The 20,506-nt window shown below is 42.2% G+C and overlaps 1 protein-coding gene across 1 annotated transcript in view; it reads right to left on the reverse strand.

Annotated features, from left to right (window-relative positions):
- Positions 1 to 11,416, reverse strand: part of brinp1 (bone morphogenetic protein/retinoic acid inducible neural-specific 1) — a gene marked incomplete at its 3' end in the record, with an annotated part of 87,926 nt that extends 76,510 nt beyond the window's left edge. Inside the window, exon 1 of the mRNA XM_084572819.1 lies at positions 10,745 to 11,416. Coding sequence (XP_084428945.1) covers positions 10,745 to 10,962 — 218 coding nt within the window. The 5' untranslated portion in view covers positions 10,963 to 11,416. The remainder of the gene's footprint in view (positions 1 to 10,744) is intronic.
- Positions 11,417 to 20,506: the final 9,090 nt, after the last annotated feature.

Below are 20,506 nucleotides of genomic sequence, written 5' to 3' on the forward strand. Positions count from 1 at the left end.
TCATAAGCTCCGCCCCCCCATGTGAGTGGATGGGAGTTGAGCCAAACTAAAACACTAAAGTACACTCTAGGTTTGTCAGTGAGCAATTTTTTAAATATACATCTGCAAAACAAGGCAATAATTATATTTCTGACATTTTTCAGAGCTAATCCGTTTGAAATATTGTGGTGAGCTGTTGGATGAGGGGCTTAAATCAAATTACGGTTGCTCGCAGAATGATGGGGTAATCCCAGAATGGTGTACCTGTAATATCAAACTACAACTGTTGTATTTAACTGTAAATACTACCATGACCACATCAACCAGGACTGAAATTATCAAGATTGCCACAAGTCCATATAAAATGCATAATGCAGAGCTGTGTGAACAGATATTTGCCGTTTCCACTGTATTCCACTGTATTCATTTAGCTCAACATCTAACTTCATTCTGAATTTGAGAGAAAATGGTTTGGGTAACTTGTTTCGCCAAGATAACAGAAAAAGCACGCTTTAAATCAGATGACTATTTAAGAAAGCTGTTTTCTCATAAGATGCAGAATTAACCGTCCTTTCCATGTCCTCTTTTAGACACTTGACCCTCAGTTAGTGAGTACATTTCCGCACTATTCTCCTGTGTTTTGAAATCACACAGTGCTTTAGCTGCTAGATATCATGTCACATGGCAGTGCACAAGTCAGTGAGTGGTAATATCATTGCTGCTTCACTGCTTCAAGTCTGAAAATGAGAAACATGTCATTACTTGTTAAACCCACTTATCGGGCCTTTGCTGTGTGAGCCCCTGGAGATCAAAACAACCTTCCCGAGGATACCAGGCTGGACATCTCCTGGTGTGTCCTCCTTCGAACACTCCCTCTGTACACACTTATTACCGAAAGAACTGACTACCTAGATGCAATAGATCTTTCTATCAGCCTGAATCTCTTTGACTTTGGGTTATTATCTTTGAAGAGTATGTGGCACGACCGGCCGCAGCCCCCCTACAAATTTATCAATTTAAACTGATTTCCAGAAGAAAGGTTCTTTAATGACACACAGCAGGTTAGAGTAATGTTTTTATCTAACATCCTATTACTTCAGTCTACACTGCATGAGGAGAGAGATTTATTTAGGCAGTCCTTCCTTGACATATAGAATATTGGAATCACATTTTAATGTAAGAAGTAATGCAAACATAAAAAACAGTAGAGGCAATCTTCTCACGATAAGCAGGGTTTTCTCTTCAGTGATGTACAAGATCTTTAAATAACCATGACTACGATTCTAAAATAATCTACTTAGCAAATAAATACAGCTGACAAAGTATCTAATATGCAAACTGCCCAAATATTGAGGTAAGTAGCACACAAAGGACCCATCGGAAATTAATTTTGGACTGAATTCTCACAGCAGAGAGTCTGCGATACACTACATTTCTATCACAGCTAGGGCAATATGTCCAACATGTTCAGCGTTTTTTTGCTGGAAGTGAACTGACTCAGATGTTCCACAGGAGGCCAAGAATAAACCTTTTTTTTTTTTTTTTTCTGTACGTGTAGGTCACAAAAAAACACCAAAGCAATGCACTGACTGCAGGGCAAAAGGGGTAGGAGAGGAAAGACACCTCTACAGAGGTGTTTTTAAGAGACGCTGTGCGCTGGAACATGCTCTGAGGTTATGTATTTATAGATATTGAAATGTTGCGTTGTATATATCGTGTTTGTTTAAGCGAGATTCGTTTTGTAGAGGTAACTGTAAAGTCATCTTAAAGGCAACCAAACTGAAGTGTCAATTAAAAGAGCTGCTCAATAGGTTATTGCTATCATTTTGATTATGTTTTTTGTTGTCCACGTACCTACTTGACTTTCTTACATTCTCTGCAAAGCACTCCCACATAATTGTTTTCCATTTGTTAGATTAGTGCTTCTGCCGGTATGTTTAAGTGTGTTTAGACTTCACCCTCCACTGACATCTCGACAACCCTATGTTTGTTGAGTTGTACCATATCCAACTCAGTTCCACCAAACCTTAGCCTGAAACACAATCTAGCTAACGTATAAATCCATGTGTGGTTCAAAGTGTCCTTAAAAGGGAACTACTGATTTTTACCACCTGGACCTTATTTTTGGAATAAAATACGGTCGTTTACTCACCCATATAACTTTTGTGTAATTCGTATTCCTTCGGGAGATATTTAGATCTGCATATATCCATGTAGTGGGGGTGACTGGGGCACCGAAACGCAGCCTCTAAATAACACATTATCTGCAGCGAAACTCGTTAATTTCACCAATATTTTGTTATCGTACGCTAGTGCTAGTCCCCCTTGAGTCCGGAGTTAGCTGTAGATTGACCTACAGACCCTGGATGATGTCTTCTGACCTGGATGATGTCATCTCTGAGCGCCGCGCGTAATTTGCTACTGCTAGTTTTTTTGCAGCATGGCTGAATATTTTTCCGATTCTGAGGTTGTGGACGAACCATAGCAGTAGCAATGTTGGTGAAATGAATGAGTTTCGCAGCAGATAATGTGTTATTTAGAGGCCGGGTTAGGGTTAGGGTTTTGGTTTCGGTGCCCCAGTCACTCCCACTATATGGATATACGCTGATCTAATTATCTCCTGAAGGAACACGAATTACACAAAAGTTATATGTGTGAGTAAACAACCGTATTTTATGCCAGAAATAAGGTCCAGGTTGTAAAAAAACAGTAGTTCCCCTTTAAAGCATAAAATACAAACTAAACAATAACAGGAGTCACCTTTACTTTTGCGGATTAAAAGTCATTGTGGTCACTGAGTGGTTGCTTTTCGAATTCGTTTCATGGAAAACAGTGTGATAAAACTTTTATCACCATATCACGTCCACATTTCCGATATTGTTTCAGAACATGCAGGGCTCATTGAGGATGAATAGTTCGTATGATTAAGCAGCCTGGATCACCATATCACAGAAATGGTAATACGAGGCATGGCTGCTCCATTAGCTCTTGTTGCTCTTGTGGAGATGCTGTATTGCCGGTCTCAAGAGAGAGTGGCACAGGCGTCCCACGCAGTGAATTAGTCAGTACTTAACCCTGACAGTTTCTTCTAGCCTCCTGTTTCTCCTCTAATTACCATCCCTTCCTTGCCAGTAATTAAGTCATCCCACAGCGGGGGCTTTTTACCACGAGGTTGGAGAAGGAAAGTGGCATAGAGTCCCCCCCTCTTCCCCCCAACAGATTATTTCCTGTTTATTGTCCCAACTACAACTATACATCTACATATATTAAAAAAAATGCAGATCCATACCTAGCATCAGCAGCACATTCGTGATTGTAATGGTTTCCCCGAGATAGCATTGTGTTTGCGTGTGTGCTAGGCATGATGTGAAAGTTTTTAAAAGAATAATCCTGCATTTGGTGCTCAGCAGTGAAAACGGCGACTTGAGAGATTTCAACTGTGCTGGAGTTTCAGCTAGCTAGCCCGACTGGCTCAGACAAGTGACTGAAATCCAAGTGTTGGAAGTCGTTACTGCTTCAGTCAGCAAATGGGAATTCATGTATGCTGCCAGAGCACGAGGCAACAGCCAAGTTGCTTTCTGGTGACAGCATGTTTATGAGCTAATATTCTAATCACCTAGAAACGGCATCACGAGAAAAACGTGCAAATTGAATTAGACTTTACAGCGAATATCATTACAGGTCGGGTGTTGCCAAGTCGGGCAACATCCTGAACTCCGGTCGACAGTGGAGAAACACGAAAAGGAAATACTTTTTGCCCAAAATGCAAAAAGTTTCGCAAGCCAGTCTTTGTCGCCATTTCACGGACAATTGTGCTGATCCTGTCGCCGCGTCCCTTCTTTATATTTGGATACACTGAAGAGGACGAACAGCAGAGAGCTGACAGCAAATGAGGGATGACTTGCAATCACAATTTCTCGCCGGACTCGAGGACGTCACAATTACACAGTCAGCATCATAAAGGCCCGAGGCTACCCGCGTTCGCTTTTTATTGTGTTCGGCTCAATGTCAACACAATAGAGGAGGTGAGAGAGAACCTCTGCACTGAAGTTTCTGCAATAAAGTTCAGTTCATTTGTTGATTAACAGAGGATGAAATCACAATATATTTCTTTCTTTTTTTTTCCTATTTCAAGTATTTGTTTTGTTGTAATTCCCCCTGCTGTTGTTCCACATTTGCCTTGACTACAGCTCTTCTCTCATTATCGGACATAAGGGAAAAAAGATAAATTAAACAATATCATATCACCTGCTGTGCAATTAAAGATAAGTGCGTGGATAACCAGAAATAGTTGAATAGTATGCAATATCCTACTGGTGCCCAGGTTCTGTATGTAAGTGAATATAACATTTTGACAGACACGGCTTTTGTTAGTTTTTGTTTGCCAGAGAGGGGCACACTTAGGTGCACCATATCCGTGAGTCATCCCAGCCTCTGTGTTCCACCTCACCTTGAGTATGACCTCCCTGCCAGCTTACCTGTCTCCCCATCCCTTGTTTTGATACTGAACTCGTCGGACTCCCCCCTTCCGCGTCTCTTGCGCTTACATACGTTTTCTTTATCACACAGTTTCAGCGCCTTCCTGTCTCCCAGCCTAATGGCATCCTAGACCCCCTTCGATGGCCCCGTCCCTTTTCCTCCAGTTTGTTTCATCCTTCCTGACTTCCCGGCCGCCTCTCCTCCTCTTCCTTTGACTACAGCCTGCTGAATTAAACATTGCTGCAGCCCCGCTCAACAAACCTGCCGACTACATCAAATCCTTCTTCCCTTGCTCTATCCAATTACAGACGGCTCATCCGAACTAATTCAAGACCTGGGTCGGACAAATGTTACACGTTGTTTCTTGTTTCTTTTTAAAAACACGGATCGGCACACGCGGGGACGTCCACGCCGCCCACACAAATGTGTTCGTTTTTTTCTTTTGCAGATGTTTTCTGCAACGCACTGCAGTACTACAACAGACAATGCTCTGCTCATGGCAAATTAAAATAAAAATTTGTAGAAAAAAAAAAAAGGGGATGCGATATCCAGAGCTATCTGTTTGATGAGCCGTTCAAATTAGATACCGAGTAAAGTAAGTTTGCACATGCAAATTAAAGCTGCAGATTATTCCTTCACGTTATAGTGCTGATCAAGTAGTTGTCTGTGGCCTGATTATGCTTAGGAATAATTAATTCGAAATGTTCAATTGGAGATATGCATAATGTGCTTGCTTTAAATATAACCGCGATATCCCCGTCAAAGCGCTGCATCAAACCCTCTGGAGCTGGACAAAGGTAGACTTTGAAAATCAAACTATGACGGCGATTGCAGCATTGGTGGAAATGTATATTTTATGTTTATAATGTCAAACCCTTAAATGCATAACAGCATCAACAGTCTGGAATATAGTACACTCTCTGTAATTGCTTCATTAAGCATTCAGCTCTCCAGTATCCCTCAATTTCTTGTGTCCAATGGCAAGAATGATATTTTTTTGTTTTGTTGTGTTTTCTCGTATCTGAGAAGCATGTAGGGCTACTGAATTAAATATCCCAACTGAATAACACTATAAATGATAGAGGGCAATGTCCAAGAGATTCAGGCCGCGCAAAAAGCAGTATTTTCCTGGAATATGTCTAATTGGTGGGCGCAAGAGAAGCCGGCCTCGATGGGAACAGTTAGTTCGGCTGCCTACGTTTTTTTCCAGGGCCGAATTTCCAACTTGGGCAGCCAGAATATTTTACAAGGGGCGCACTCTCCTGGAAATCATGTGCCATTTAAATTATTCGACCGCAGGGGAGAGCAAGGAGGTTTCCAAAAGCTAGCGGTTCGTCCAGAATCGGAGCCACTTCCCCCTGAAAATCTCCCACAAAAACGTTGGAGACGCCTCATCTGTCTAAACAGTGGAACAGTGATTGCTTCGCAATAACCACGACTGTGTGTCTATGATTAGAGATTAATGCGCTGACTAATTTGGGTTTGGCAGGTGTCGCTCTGAAGCATGCTGTGAACAAGATGATGTATCATCAAATGCATCAGTCTGCACTAAGCAATATGAACTGATTCAAAAGACTTTTAAATAATCATCAGTGACAAACACGCCTTTGTATGTGTTACTGTAAATACTTGCCCTGATAATATTTCCATACTGTAGCAATATTGTTTTGTTTTAAGCACAGGAGCTTGCAATTTTTGATTTCACTTGACCATGTAACGTTTCCTCGTGTTATATCGGGAAAGTGGATGCAACACAAATCACTTAAGAATCCGCTTTTACTCCCTTAGCATCCAGTCCAGAATGACATAAAGTATAAACGCACATCAGCAGAGATTAAAATGTGACATTAGTGAAGCTCATGTAAAACGATACAAAGGAGCAGCTGGAGGCGAGGAGACGCAGACAATAAAGAGAAGTTTGAAAGTGGTATCGTTTTTTTTTTTTTTTTTTTTTAAGCGTATGAGTCGTTTCGGTACCAATTTGCAGCGTTTATGTCCGAGGAACCTCAAAAAGGCTTTCATTGAGCCAGTAATGTAGTATAATGGTAATTGACACTGTAACACGGTTTTGCAATTATCTGGAACTGTGCAGTAAAATAAAGAATGGCCCGGTTTCCTTTTTTTTTTTAAATGAGTCTGCCACTTAGTTTGTACAGTAAGTTATCATTCTCTTATTCAACCTTATTAAGTCCAAAAATTGGGCTCTCTTCTGTTATTAACACGGAAAACATCTTGATTATAATTTAATCAAGTATTCTTTTTCTACAGGTCACCGCTGGGTTTTGTTCCGGGCCCTGTGCGTTTTCATGTTTCTGCGAGCCGAGCGGTTCAACGACGAGAGTGGCTGTATCAGACCTCCCCTATTCATTCGCCCGCGTGGCTTTTCAAAGTGTGATCAATCAGAGCGATGCATTTTCATAAATGTTTTTTATTCTAAATAACAACCCTCCTCGTGCTCCTTTGATTACAGTGCAATGCTGATTTGAGGCCTTTAAAATGCATTAATGGCTACCAGATTTGCATTTATATTGGATTTTTTGCTCAGGCGCACGAGAACCTGAGATAGAGCTCTGCCAACAAAGACCAAACAAAGAACACGCATCATCTGAAACACATTCGACCCCATAATAGAGTACTAGCAAGAGAACGAGAGATGCTAGGGTGAGCAAAACAGGCCATTGAATTCCAACGCTGATACACCTTATTCAGCTCAGGTCTGATACAAAAGCGATACGCGGCAGTGAAAGTGGCTTTCTTGTGACTGATGAATACCATATAGGAAATGTACACCGCCGCATATTATATATATATATATATATATATATATATATATATATAAAAGTTGGGAGAAAAAAGTTTGAAGATTGCAATCAGAAGTGACAGAGCGGTGGCGATTACTTATACAAAGCACACTCCAATAATTTCTTTAAGAGACATAGGTCTAGAGGGAGAGGATAATTGGTGCCTTGCGGTGTGTGCCTTTCCCCTTCAAGTGACAGTGACCTTTCCGGAGACAAGAGGCTGGAAGCCGCCTAATTCTGTGTTTATCCTTCAAATTAGGCACACTGCATGTGTTATTAAAGATGGGGCAGATTTGTTTGTCGCTGATCAGGTTGGCATTGTCCGTGCAGCGCGTGCCTCCGGGGTAATCTCTCTTGATAAGTGAACCCGAAAGGAATGGATGCTTTGTCTCTCCGCAAATCTGATTCAAACACTTTCCACCGCTAAATCGTCGAGGCAGGGAGAGTCCCCGGGGAAATTTGCGAAGCGATTCAGTCCTCATTGGTTGTTAGAGCGGAGCACGGCTGGGCAATCATGTGCCAAGGAGGGCCGAGGGTATGTATGATTTCATTCCAACCAAACACTACACCAGCTGATGTCACTGATTTCCGCCCCCTCGCTGGTTGAAGGTGTACTAATCACTGCAATTAACTGGCTGGTCCAGGTTGGAACGACAGTCCTTGAACAGCATTTAGACCTTTACTGGAAACTTCTGCATGTTTGCTTTGATTATTTACAGAATCTACGTCATGCTTAAAAGCATCCTTCATATACGAACAAATCACTACAAGGAGGGAAATTAGGCTGCGGCTTCAACAAGTATAATGGATCGATCAAACTTTGCTTCTTCCATTTCTATCTGCAGTCGTTCAACAGACGTGTGGATTGTTGAGTGCCGTCATTTAATTCTTAATGAGAAATGCTTCAATTTTTTCCACACTCTCAATGTGAAGTTTAATTGTCTCGTCTCGTCTCGGGGAAGGGGACATCCAGCACTGATGGCTGAACGTGATGGCGCTAATGTTTCGTTAAGAGTGAGAAGCAGCGGGATCCACCTGGGCCCCGGCAATATTCCCACGAGCGGCCAACATGCAAACACGCGCGCTCTCCGTTTTAATAAATCACCGCAGCATCACAGACAGCGCTCGACAGCCGCGCGGCGTCTGCGGCAAGCGGCTTCTGAAGCTTCGCCTCCGAGATTCGCGTCTCTGCGCAACATCCTGCTCTGTCAAGTTACACATTATGCAAATGCATTGTTTACTGTTCATGTGACAATATCAAGGCACGCAAGCCGGTGGGGACCAGAGGCTGTGGCAAGTTACCAAGAGACACGGAGGAAAAAAAGCGAGGAACAAACTCCGAGAAGGAGCTGCCAAAGAATGTGGCAAATGAGTCTCTTACTATGTTTCAGACTCTCTGTTATTCCGAGTTAGCAGCCTGCAGAGGGATGCAAGGAAATCAAAGCGCATCGGAGAGGGAGAGTTTCTAGCTATCCAATTTCTGTGCTTCTACCTCTGTATGTGAGCTGTGAGGAGTTCTGTGAAGGCAATGCAAGAAAATGAAAGACGTGTTGGAGAGCTGGAATCATGTTGCTATTATTGAATTTCGAACTATATTATTTGGGTGCAAGTACAAAGGGGAGATGAAAACGGTATCGCTGATTTAAGACGTGAGTAATTGTCCTAATACGATTTACGGGTTAGGGATAGCATAGAAAGTAAGAATTAATTGTCTGTATCTATTAAAAAAAGGGAGGGAACTCATGAATGAAATTACACCTTCAATATATTTGTCTGCCTTGTGAAATTATTTGGGACCCTAAACTCTTTTGAGAGTTACAGAGTTACACTTGTTTTAACTCCTTCTCATGCAAAGATTGTGTTGGGACTAGAAGCGTAGTTCTAGGGCGTTTTCACACCTGCAGCTGTGAATCCAATTTGACCCTCTTGATCTACTGTTCAGTTGATTTGGGCAAGTGTAAACACTTAGGTATTGACCAAAACAAGCTCACCAAGATCCTTGAGTGGGGGTGGTGTCAGGCAGGTCCTAAACAAACCCTGGAGCTTTTAGTTAGTGGTGGGAATGTGACCTGACTTCATTCCAGTCCAAGGTGTACCCCGTAATTTGGAGCTTAATGGCTGCGGTAGCCATTGGCTGCCTTTTGTTGCTCAGTCATCTGAAGGAAGCATGTTGCCCTTGCACGGTGTGAACAGCAGTATTTTCAAGACGTCGTCCTGAAGCGCACTCGACATTCAGCTGGTGCAGTTCGGTCTGGTATATTGCCCAGATAATTACCGCAGTTACGAGTAAATGCCAACTCTGCCGGTGCTTCAGGTAAATGTTTGTCTCACAGATACAGCGTGAGTCCAAACATAAGACCTTCTTCCTGTATTCACTCTCTTGCTCCCACCCAAGGCGCATCTGACCAATTAGACAGACATTCTCACACGGTTCGCGGTGACAGATTTTGCTCGGAATTTTATGTGGGAGAAAAGAAATCGAACCGGGAGGAGAGCGCATCAATGGGTTCAGACGCGAGTAAGCAAACAAAAAGGTGGGCGAAAATGCCCTTAGGTCCCAAACCTGTTTCCTGTTGACATTTGGACATTTCTGTATGACGGGGGGAAAACACCTCCTTCCTTTGTGGTGCGCTAAAAAGAGGTGATCTTGGTGAAGATCAGACTTAAACATGGTTACCTACGTATCTTATATATATTTCACTATATACCATACATGATATCTATATTACCCCATATCTTCATGTCCATGTTATAGTATTTTATATACACATTATATATTGTTCTTTATGTATACTTTGTATTTATAGTTTGTATATTGCTTTTATACACTTTTGTATATTTTATACATACTTTTTATACATTGTGCCGTAATTCTATGTTATGTTTATTGTTTTTTACCCTTTTGCTGACTGCAGTTCCTCCTGTCTCTGTGTGATGATCCTACTGCTTGCGGAATTTCCCACGGGATAAATAAAGTATCTATCTATCTATCTATCTATTGTTCAAATATTAAACAGGCATTACTAATTCACACCAAGCTACGCTACCTGGTCAAGTGCACTGCACCAGTGAGCACTGTATCTATCTACAATATCAGCAACAGGAATACTCAATGAGAGACAAATAAATGAAAGTGTGCAAATGTAGCTTTGCTAAAAGAAATACGAACGCGCATAGCTGTAACATTAGCGATTATTTTCTCATTTCTGATTTTGTATGCCTGTCAGTTTGGAGGAGTCCGGTTGGTTGAGAGGAAAAGGAAGGGTAAGCAAGATTATTTGTTCATTAACATAATAAAAACAATAAAAAGTAAAAGAAACATTTCTCTAACTGTATCTAAATATATAAAAAAAGTGCATTTGACAGGCTAAAAGTGTACACAATAAGCTTTTTGCAACTGGATCTCAAAATAGGAAAAGCATTCAAAGAGATATTCTCCTAAAAGCCATGAGTGGCATCAGTACACAAGCCGAAAGTGGACTCACCTATAAATTTTATATCTGGTCGTAAATCCATGGCGGAATCGGTCCACAAAGGACAGATAGCTCCGAGAGTGGTGGAAAGGTCCACGGTCAGAGATGAGCCAGTCATATTGCTTGGTGACATGTTGTTCAGTGGCCAACGGGTCCTGGCGGGAAGACTGAACTGTTATATGGTCCCATATAAACAGGAAGCAGATGACCTCAATAAACCTCCAGTTCATGCTTTTTTTTAAGCCGCTCTCTGTTCATTCTCGCTCCATTATGTGGAGACCTGATGGGAGAGAGAGAGAGAGAAAAGAAGAAGAGGAGGAGGGAAGGAAGGAAGGAAGGAAGGAGGGAGGGGGATGAAGAAAAAGAGAGCTGTTACATGACAAAGTCTATTTTAGCAGTACAAGAAGATGTCATAGAGTTAGGTTAATTGTCTTGTACTGAACAAATAAGATAGTGCCCTTGTCATTGTCACTTTACTGTGACATGGTGTGTATTTATTTTCTGCTTTCTCAGATTGTTCACCCTTCATGCCTCCCTGGAGTTTCTTTTTTTTCCCTCCTTCTTTTTAGAAAGCCACGCAGATTGTGCCTTTCCATGCAAGGACTGTTATTATTTTTTATTTTTTTTGCAGATGAGCAAGAAGTCCATCGTCAGCTACGTGCCTGTCTTTTTTATGTGTGTGTGTGCGCGTGTGTGTGCGTAATTGGTGTCATGATAAGTTCTGACAAGGTTAGAAGGCTGCTTTGTGATATGTTATGACACCCAGCCGCTAATGTGGAAGAACACCATCTCCCTTTACCCAGCGGTGTCAATTACTGCTGGAAGAAACTTTCAACCATTGACTTCATGAATTGTTAAAAATAATGTGGTACAAAATGCTGTTTTTTTTTTTCCTTTGTGTTTTTCTTTTTCTTTTTGCATCAAATACAAAATAAGACCTCACTTTTTTCTTGCTTAATGTGCTAGAGATGCCCGTTAAATTTTTTATGATTTCACTTATCAATAGACAGCGGCATTGAGATATTAAATGCGACCCTGTGGTTTATGAATATTTCACAGCCGATGGACAGAGAGGTCGTCAAAATTTGCAGTCTGCAGGTACGGTTAGTCGCAAAAGAGATTTGAACCCGGGTGAGATTTGGGGGTTTTCTTTATTTAAAAACCCCTACAGGCAACAGATAACACAAACCTCCCTGACATCTTAGTCTGCATGCAACACGTGCCAAGAATACGCAACTAATAATCCAGTTTTCTCGTCCTGCTTGGTGGAGAAAAAGGAAATCTCCACGACATATCAGACCGAAAATTATGCACGTCCTCCTCCTCCTCGTGCGTGACTGTGAAGAAAAATATCTATTTGCCGCCGAAAATTATGTCTCGTCGTCGGCGATAAGGGGAAAAAGATTTTCATCGGTAATTGCATGTAAGAACTTTGGCCTCTGGCCGTGGAGCAACAGTGCGCTATCAAGTGCTACTGTATGCAAAATTTCTTCCCCCCTCTTTCACGGTTTATTAGACAATAACACATCATAAAAGAGCAGGGAAAATTTAATGGGCCTAATCTTTGCCAGTTAAATACATGATGAAGCGCCTGATTGCCAAAGTTAAAGTGATCACAGGGGCATACTGATAAGGAGATTATTATTATTATTAGTTTATTTTTGGTTAATCACTTAAAATGTATGCGTCAGTTTCTTGGTAGCCCTTAAAATTAATTCTGCCCTTTACGGTTTAAACAGCGTTTCACCTACTTGCCAAGGGATCGGGAATAATCCGGGATCATTTGAATATCAATAATCGCCACGCCGCTGCCACGTATTGAAGAACGGTCGGTTCCTAAAGCTCGATTGTGATGAAACTTCAATTGTTGACTAGGACTACTGCATTTCAGCTGCAACAGCGGGGCCTGCTTCGGGCTAATTGCTTTAGACCAATTTGTGCTTGGCTGTCAGAAACGAAACAACGCATAATGAGGTCAGCGCCGAGCAGGGGATTGATAATAATAATAATATGACTTTGTGCAAAGATGGGATGTCAGTTGTTTGTGGATTTTTTATATCAAAACAAAACACTTAAGCAAATGTGCCAGTTCATGAATATGAATAAGAACTGGCTCATAATGGTTGCTTTAATATCACATAGCAGTCAGTCTACTTACAAAGAATAACAGTTAATGAAGCAAATAGCCACCGGCTGCAATTATACGCAGCACACACGCACATGTCGTATAGTATGTTAATGAATAGTGGACAATAGAAATATAACTTCTTAGACTTTGTAAATCTCAGAGGATTTACTCAAAGCAGTCATTATGTCAGCCCTGGAGGTGAATGGTACCTAAGTGACATATATGGTAACAACATGATTATGTGTGCATATGTGTAAATGCTATCATTATCCGTTTAAGAACTGGGAATTTTAAAGTATGGCAGTATAGCAAGGAGCGCTGGAGATAATTAGTTAATGGACGATTCCAATATATATATTACTCCTATCGAAGACCATAGGGTGCACTGTAAAATCGCATTGAAGTCTTTTGTTGGCACGTCACAATTAAATAGACCTTGAATGGACCTTTTTCTTTTTTCCCGCAGACATCTTGACTTGGGTATTAATGATGGCTGCATTCCACTTAAGGGAGGTCTCGCTTTTGTGTGCGCCGGTTCGGTGTCACGGCTCACTGGGGAGACTTAATGGAACTGAGCCACCATTAATTCTACCTGTGCTTTCCCTACTGTGACAATGAAAACGTCGGCAGCCGAAAAAAGGTCTGTAGGGGGTTCTTTGTATTCACTGACTGCTTACAAATAAAGAAGTAATATATGAGAGTGCTTCTTTTTTTTCACGTGGTACGGTACATTTTATATCTAAAATACGCCGCATGTTATAAGTCAGCTTGACACGTGCACGTTTCACATACAACTGTGTTTAAACTTGGATGGATTATAAATGTGGCTCTTTCGCAAATGCATTTTGCAAGTTTGTGCAGACCAAAACAACTTAGTGGCACATTTTACTGATGAGTACTAACAAAAGCAAATAGATTATTTGTCCTTTCAGCCCAGAGCTAATTAATGCATTGTGCCAAATACACTAACAGGCATGCTAAATTACTACAAGGAGGTAAGAAGACCTTTTCCAAATGGCGAGAATAAAAGACATTGTTTTTGGTTTGACAAATCATACGGCAAGACATTACTTCGTGAAAAAAGAAGCAACATTTGCACTGACAGTCCATTGCCCACGTTTTGGGACGAGCATGTCTAAAATTGTTCACATGCAATTTGTGCAAAAGTAAAGACTGCAAATTGTTTTTCCGACGTCAGGACGCACCCACAGTCGATCTTCTTTTACAATTCATGACGAACTCGGTCTTCTTCCTCGCCGTTACATACTGAACCTGTCCTCTAAATTTAGTTGGTATGTGTCTCGATTGTTCCACCCCCATGAAAATCACCTCTGCGGTTGACCCGGAGGCTGAGTCATTTTCACCACCCCGAGGCACCGCTGCCGTCTGAATCCCTGTAACCTCCCGGAGTGAGTACATTTACATTCATATGGCCACATGATGAGAGTAAATCTTCCGTTTGCCGTTCCATAAGCCAAGTTTTTATTCGTATATTAATATGTCTAGTCTGTCTTGTAGTACGTAAAATGGTACTTGCAAAAGGGACTGTAGCTGACCAAATACCAGTAAGTGGTAAAGAGGAACACTGGAGAAATATTTAAGTAGTTCTCAAAACTTTTCAGAATTTGCATCAACCAATTGCATTTCAAACAATGAAATGAAATGAGATAGAGATGTAAGGAGAGGGATTTCTTTTGTTCGAAACTTCTGTATGCCATTATTAGAAGAAAGTCAGACGGGAGTGATCAAAATGACTGCGCTGCCAGTACCCTTCAAAATTTGAGGGCTCCATCTTTCTGAATCGATGCACACTGGGCAAAAGCATCTGTCCATATGGGGCGGAGGCTGATGGACTTTTGATATTTTCAGGGTTGGAGCCATATGGTGCAGTGAACCAGCTGCACGGGGACAAATGGGCCGGGGCCAGGAATCAGATAGACTCTTATTCTTCGCTTTAAAAGATGCAGACTCTACACGCGGCTGCTCTTTCGGTTTAAATATGGAAGCCGCGGAGAGCAGTCGAGAGCATTTTCCGTGCGAGGAAAGCTTCTCCCAAGAACGCGCTAATGTTCACACGCGAGGAAAAAAAAATAAAAAATGCTGACTCACTGAGAGCAAATATGCACAAGCCACTGAGGGTGGATGTTGTTAAATTAGCCTGGGAGGAGATAACGCATTTGGTTAATAACTGTTACCCGGATCCTATGAGAACTGTTCGGCGTAGGAAACAGTTCAATGCCATCACAAGGAGAGCCAAGTAATTTGGCGGAGAACCACGGGGACGGTTTAACAACTGGATGGGGCCCGTCTACCATCCAGTCCCTCACTAGTACTGTGGAAACAAGCGCGTTGGCAAACCCAGTTCGAAGCATAGACGTTGTTGGCGCTTGACTTCTTTAACTCTAAAGGGAACTTCAGTGTTGCACTACTCGAATCAGATACCCTTCAGTTAAGAAACTACAAACTGTATTTCGTCAAACGTTACGAAGATCTGCATTTAACGCTGAATTAGTCAAATTTCAACCATTTGCTGCATGTTTTACTGACACAAGACGACCCACAATAGTGTCTACTTCTGCGTAAAAGTCCCTTAAGGCCAGATGAAGGAAAGTTGCGCAGCGTGAAATGGATACTTGCATCCTCGTCTTCCTCAGTCTCTAGAGTGAATTTAAATGGGAGTGATATATACAGGAGTTTGGCGCCATGAGGCAAAACAGAGAAGAGAAAATGATTATGGATTTGTAAGGCATGGAGGGAAAAGACAGGGACACGGAAACAGTCGGTCACGGGTCACTTCTCGGGTCACAAAAACACTGCGGCCAATTGCGCCTAAGTAGGAAAACGTGACCAGTGCAACTTTACCGAATTAGACGATTACAATGAACAGAACTGAACTCGTTTGAACTCAGACCTTCCTCCCTGTTGGGTCGGACCTAATGTGGCACTCGCTTTTAAGCATCAAGGGAGAGGCTTGGCACCTTTGCCTCGGACAGACAACCTGGCTAATTCAGTCCTGAAGGCTGGACCTGCAGCTGGAGATTGGAATTGCTTCAGCCGGAGTTTTGAAGATGGGGAAACGTTTCTTCGAGGTAAACGGCGGGAACTCACAGAGGCTCTCTGATCCCGAAAATGCTCGGCTTCACCGAGAAGAAACTCCACAGCATGCCCGCCTTCTGCACACTTTTGTGACTCATAGTGCTCCAAGATTCAGGTCATTACTCTACATTTTCTCCGCAATGGATGTTAAGATAGATAAAGACCACAGACATTCCTGACATAGATATGTGTGAATTATCTAACATATAGTAGATCTGTGTCCTAATCTAGTCTAATAAATGCGGTTCGTACAAAACAGTTCAGTCCATGGAATATTTTTGGTAAATACAACCCCTGCTATGGGTTAGCTGTGCCCCGTGCAATGGGTCCCGATTTGCCAGATTGGTTTAGTGGATCAATTTTAATCCACGAACGGTAGCGCATGACATATTTTGACATTTCACCAGTGCTCGTTACACAACAAAAGAAAACGCACCAAACGCTGCGGTCCCTCCTGTGCTCATTAACCTCGTGGCAATTTTTCAAAACCCGCTTTCCATCTCAGTGTAGTCGTGCCAAGGCGGAGAGTAGCATCCCGAAACAAATCAATCGCAATTTTTGCCATATATAGTTATGTTTTCTTTATAGATAACTGTTTTTTTTATTTTTTTCAGAATGGATTGAAACAGAGAGGGGGACGAGACAGAGAGTGGATCACATTTACCCTTGAATAAGCAGGGGGGAAAAAAAGGGGAGGATGTCTGCTTCAGGAAATCACAAGACAGGACAAGGGAGGCTTGTTTTCTCCATCCTCTTTTTAAACAGCCTTATTCATGCAGCAACTCCTCCTCCATTCTGGCTCTTTCAAGGGGATTCAATCTCCATTCTGGTCCCGTCACTGGCTTTGCCAATCAATTCCTCTCTCCCCTGTGTGGGTCCCTAAGTGTCCCTCTTTATTCTATAAAGTTCATAAGAATGGGGAGGCTTGTTCTCCTTATTTGTATTCTAAATCCCAGGGAGGCAAGAGATCAGGATAAAATGGAGCCTTTCGCAGGGAGACAGGTAAACTCGAGGGAATTAGAAGAGATATATAGTATTTCTACCCTGTCTATCAATTGCTAATACATGACATCCGGTCACCTGTGTGTAATATTTATTTTCTACAGTATTTGTGGAAGGAACTGTATGGATATAAGGAGATGGAGTTCTCTCTGAACTGTTATCAGCAGCCGCCTCTGGAGTGAATATATTCCCAATGATACAGGTATAATGCGCGTATTGAAGCAAAACCTTTGACGTAAGGTTATGGATGGCTGGCAGCCTAAAAATGAATTTCATACTCCTCTGGGTTATTTTAACATAGTTCATATTAATATGACCTCAACGGGGACCAAAGTGCTATGTGAGATTCATGCAGGATTCTTGCTGGGGAGTGACAGAATGGGGAGAGAGAGAGCAGAGTTTGCATCTAAATATGCCAAGCAACTGTCAACCGAACTCGGAGAATTATTATTGCACAGCTCACAGTCATGTCTGGAAAGGCGTGGTAATGGCCTGCCACTTGCAATTGCTGGGAAGCAACAGAGGAATGGGAGAGCCGGCCATGGCTAACTTCATTTGTACTGGATTCTTCCCCTCACCCAATCTCTCGCCTAGGCCCCGTCGTTCCTTTAAAAAGAACTGCAGTGGCACCCTGACCTTCAGAAAACATGGCTGAGCAAGCAACACTCTGTTTGATAATTAAATTCTCTGGTTGGTCAGCAACCGATCAGCTCAGCTCTGGGATCAATGGCCGATTTTAAAGAGCAAACTAATTCACTAATGGTCAGAGTTATTCCAATTTACCTGGCTGCTGAATTATTGTGTCCAAATCTATTCTGGGAGGCGTAGGATCAATGCAAGGCAGGGAGAGGCGCGGCGGAAGGGAGTCGGTTGCATCTGTCATGTGAAGTGGTGCAAGGAGTGTGCTCTGAGGTTTATTATTTGATAGCTGCCCAGCTGAACAGCGGCACTGCGGGGGAGGTTTACGAGACGGTTCTAAACAGGGATCGTCTCTGCCATAAAGCAAACTAATTAATAAGGTTTCAAGGAAGTTAGCATGAGAGCAAAGGCTGCGGAGGGCGAAAGGCTGTGATTTTTTTATTTTTTTTGCATGTTTGATTCTGATAAATTAAACACATTGGCTAACCAGGGTGCAATTAAATTTAGCATGAAATAAAAATGGAATTCATTTGCTTCAGGGATTTTGCAGCCACGGAAATAAAAACTAAAAAACGTCATTTTTTTTTCTTCTCCAGGCAGATTTTTCCCCTTAATCTGTTATTTTAAAACGCAGACGTCACCTTTCTATTAACATTGTGAATGGGGGCTGATTATCAACAGCACATGTCTCCTAAATACGTTAAGTGAAAAAGAGCACAGGCGTACTGATTTGCGTTCTGTGTTCATCTCATCCCAGGAGAAGGTGTTTTGAGCTGATAGCAAAAACGGAGGGATTCTAGCTGCGCAGCGAGCATCACGGTCTTCTTTCACCGGAAAGAATGAGATGCGAGGCAGCATAGGCAAGCTATTTGTCACCACATCCGCCGCCGCTGCTGTTGGCTACTATGGCCGCGTCACAGATGAAGATTGATCATTTGTCAACTTGCAAATTGGCTTTCAAGTGCTTTCTCTAATTACTCTGTGGTTTTATTGATGAAAAAACCACCGACTGCTTTCCTTCGATTTACCTCGCTGGGCACAGTCTTTGTTTTGAATACGTCGTCTCTCACCTTCCCTTCCCTTCCAAAGGCATTACAGGAGCAAATAAAACGGGGCACGGCGCTCCAGCCTCAACAGATTCCGCATGCTACCTTTTGTTCTGACGCTACGGTGAAACGATGCGAGATTAAAGGCAAAAAAAAAATGCCAGGATGAATTTCATTCCCTCAGCTGATCACGCTCGAAATGCACCCAGAGGAGCCTCTGACATGAATCAGAGCCTAAACAGAAGTTGCTGGGAGGATGTAAATGACACTGTTCGCACTGCAGCTCTTTCTTGCTCATGCATGTAAATGTCAAGTGATGTTATCCACTGTATGGTTTGTGCAGACTGGATCCAAAAGGTTTAGAGCAGGGAGGGAGTCTCAGGGGGTATTTATCCTAGAGATTGCACGTAAATCTTTGTAAGAGACTGTAGACCTATTTCCAAAGCATGCCCGTTGTTCTTCTCACATGTTTCCAAATGTGCAATCTGAGTTCAGTAAAATAAAATAAGCATACCAGGTATTTAATGAATCTGCAGTGAAGCCCACCTCAGGCCCCGTTAATATATTGTTTTAGTGTAATTACCAGCAGATTTAAGCAGCAGATCCTCCTACCTTGTTTCCCCCTTCTGTGACTGATCTGTCATAATTGGCTGTGTCTGGAGCATTTTATTCAAATCGCACTATCGGTGCCACAGGCAAGGGTGTGAAGAAGGGTTGTTGCGAGGCAACTGTGAGACTGCAATTGGATTGCAGAACTGTATTTTATTTTAGAAAGACATATGTGGGGAAGTATCATCTTATCAAGGTGAGGGTATGATTTCCTCATTCTATTTCAGTACGGGAGGTGCAGGACTCCAACAGGAAGGGAAATGCTACTTATTCTCTCGTGACGGATTTTTATCAGTGTTTGCACAAGAGGATGCCTGAACGGGAACAATGTGTTTCACTCAAACACGTCCCTTCCCACATGCACTCCGCACAACCGTAATTTTCTCCTGACAGACGTCTACATGTAAGGTCTGCAAAAAAATAAAAAAAAATAAAAAACCCAAAAGACTCAAGAAAATGCTTTGCCAGCAAATTTCTGAGTTAATGCCGCTCCAAGTAACCTTTTCACAACAACCTTCCACGTTGGCACTTTTTTTTTTTTTTTTAAGGGGGCTTTCTCTGACAAAAATACACAACAGCTGCTGTCCTCTCAGGAGACTGGACCACTGGCATTATGTAGAAAGAGGTTTTGTCCAGCTGCAGTGGGTTATTTCTGTTGTGCTTTTGCTTTCCCTGCACTCTGATGCGATGCCATCTCTGCATCCAGTGACCTCGTTTCCTTCCCAATTTCTAATTCACCCTTTGATGAGACGTTAATCACGCGAGACTCCCCCCAGCCACCGTCTGACCAACCGCCTTGCTCTTCAGCACCAGAAGGACTGGGGTGTCAGGGTGACGGTCAGTGATCCTATTGTTCCCCAATTCAAAGCCATAAATACGAAGAATCAAAGGGAGCCGAGGAGCAAGCATGGACTCGGTGTGATCCATAAATCAGCGAAATCTGCAGAGACATGGAACAGATGGTGAAAATAAAAAAATAAAAAATGAAAAAAAAGTTATCCCATCTCAGTTCATTGCAGATTAAGCATTGCAAAGCTAAACTGTTCCTTATTATGTGCGCTTTGTGTCACTGCTGCTGCACGAATATTAAAATTCAGCTACATTTTGTTCAGCTGAATCTCTCTTGAAGAATAAACCAAAATGCCTCACCATATATCTACACTGCAAGCAGTATAAAAGGACAGCCTTTAAAGAACTGGTTGTTTTATTTGCTTGTAGTCTGCAGATGAATTGGAGGCATGTACCATTTGGGGC

Source organism: Chelon labrosus (genome assembly GCF_963514085.1).
Source record: "Chelon labrosus genome assembly, chromosome: 22".
Taxonomy (NCBI): Eukaryota; Metazoa; Chordata; class Actinopteri; order Mugiliformes; family Mugilidae; genus Chelon; species Chelon labrosus.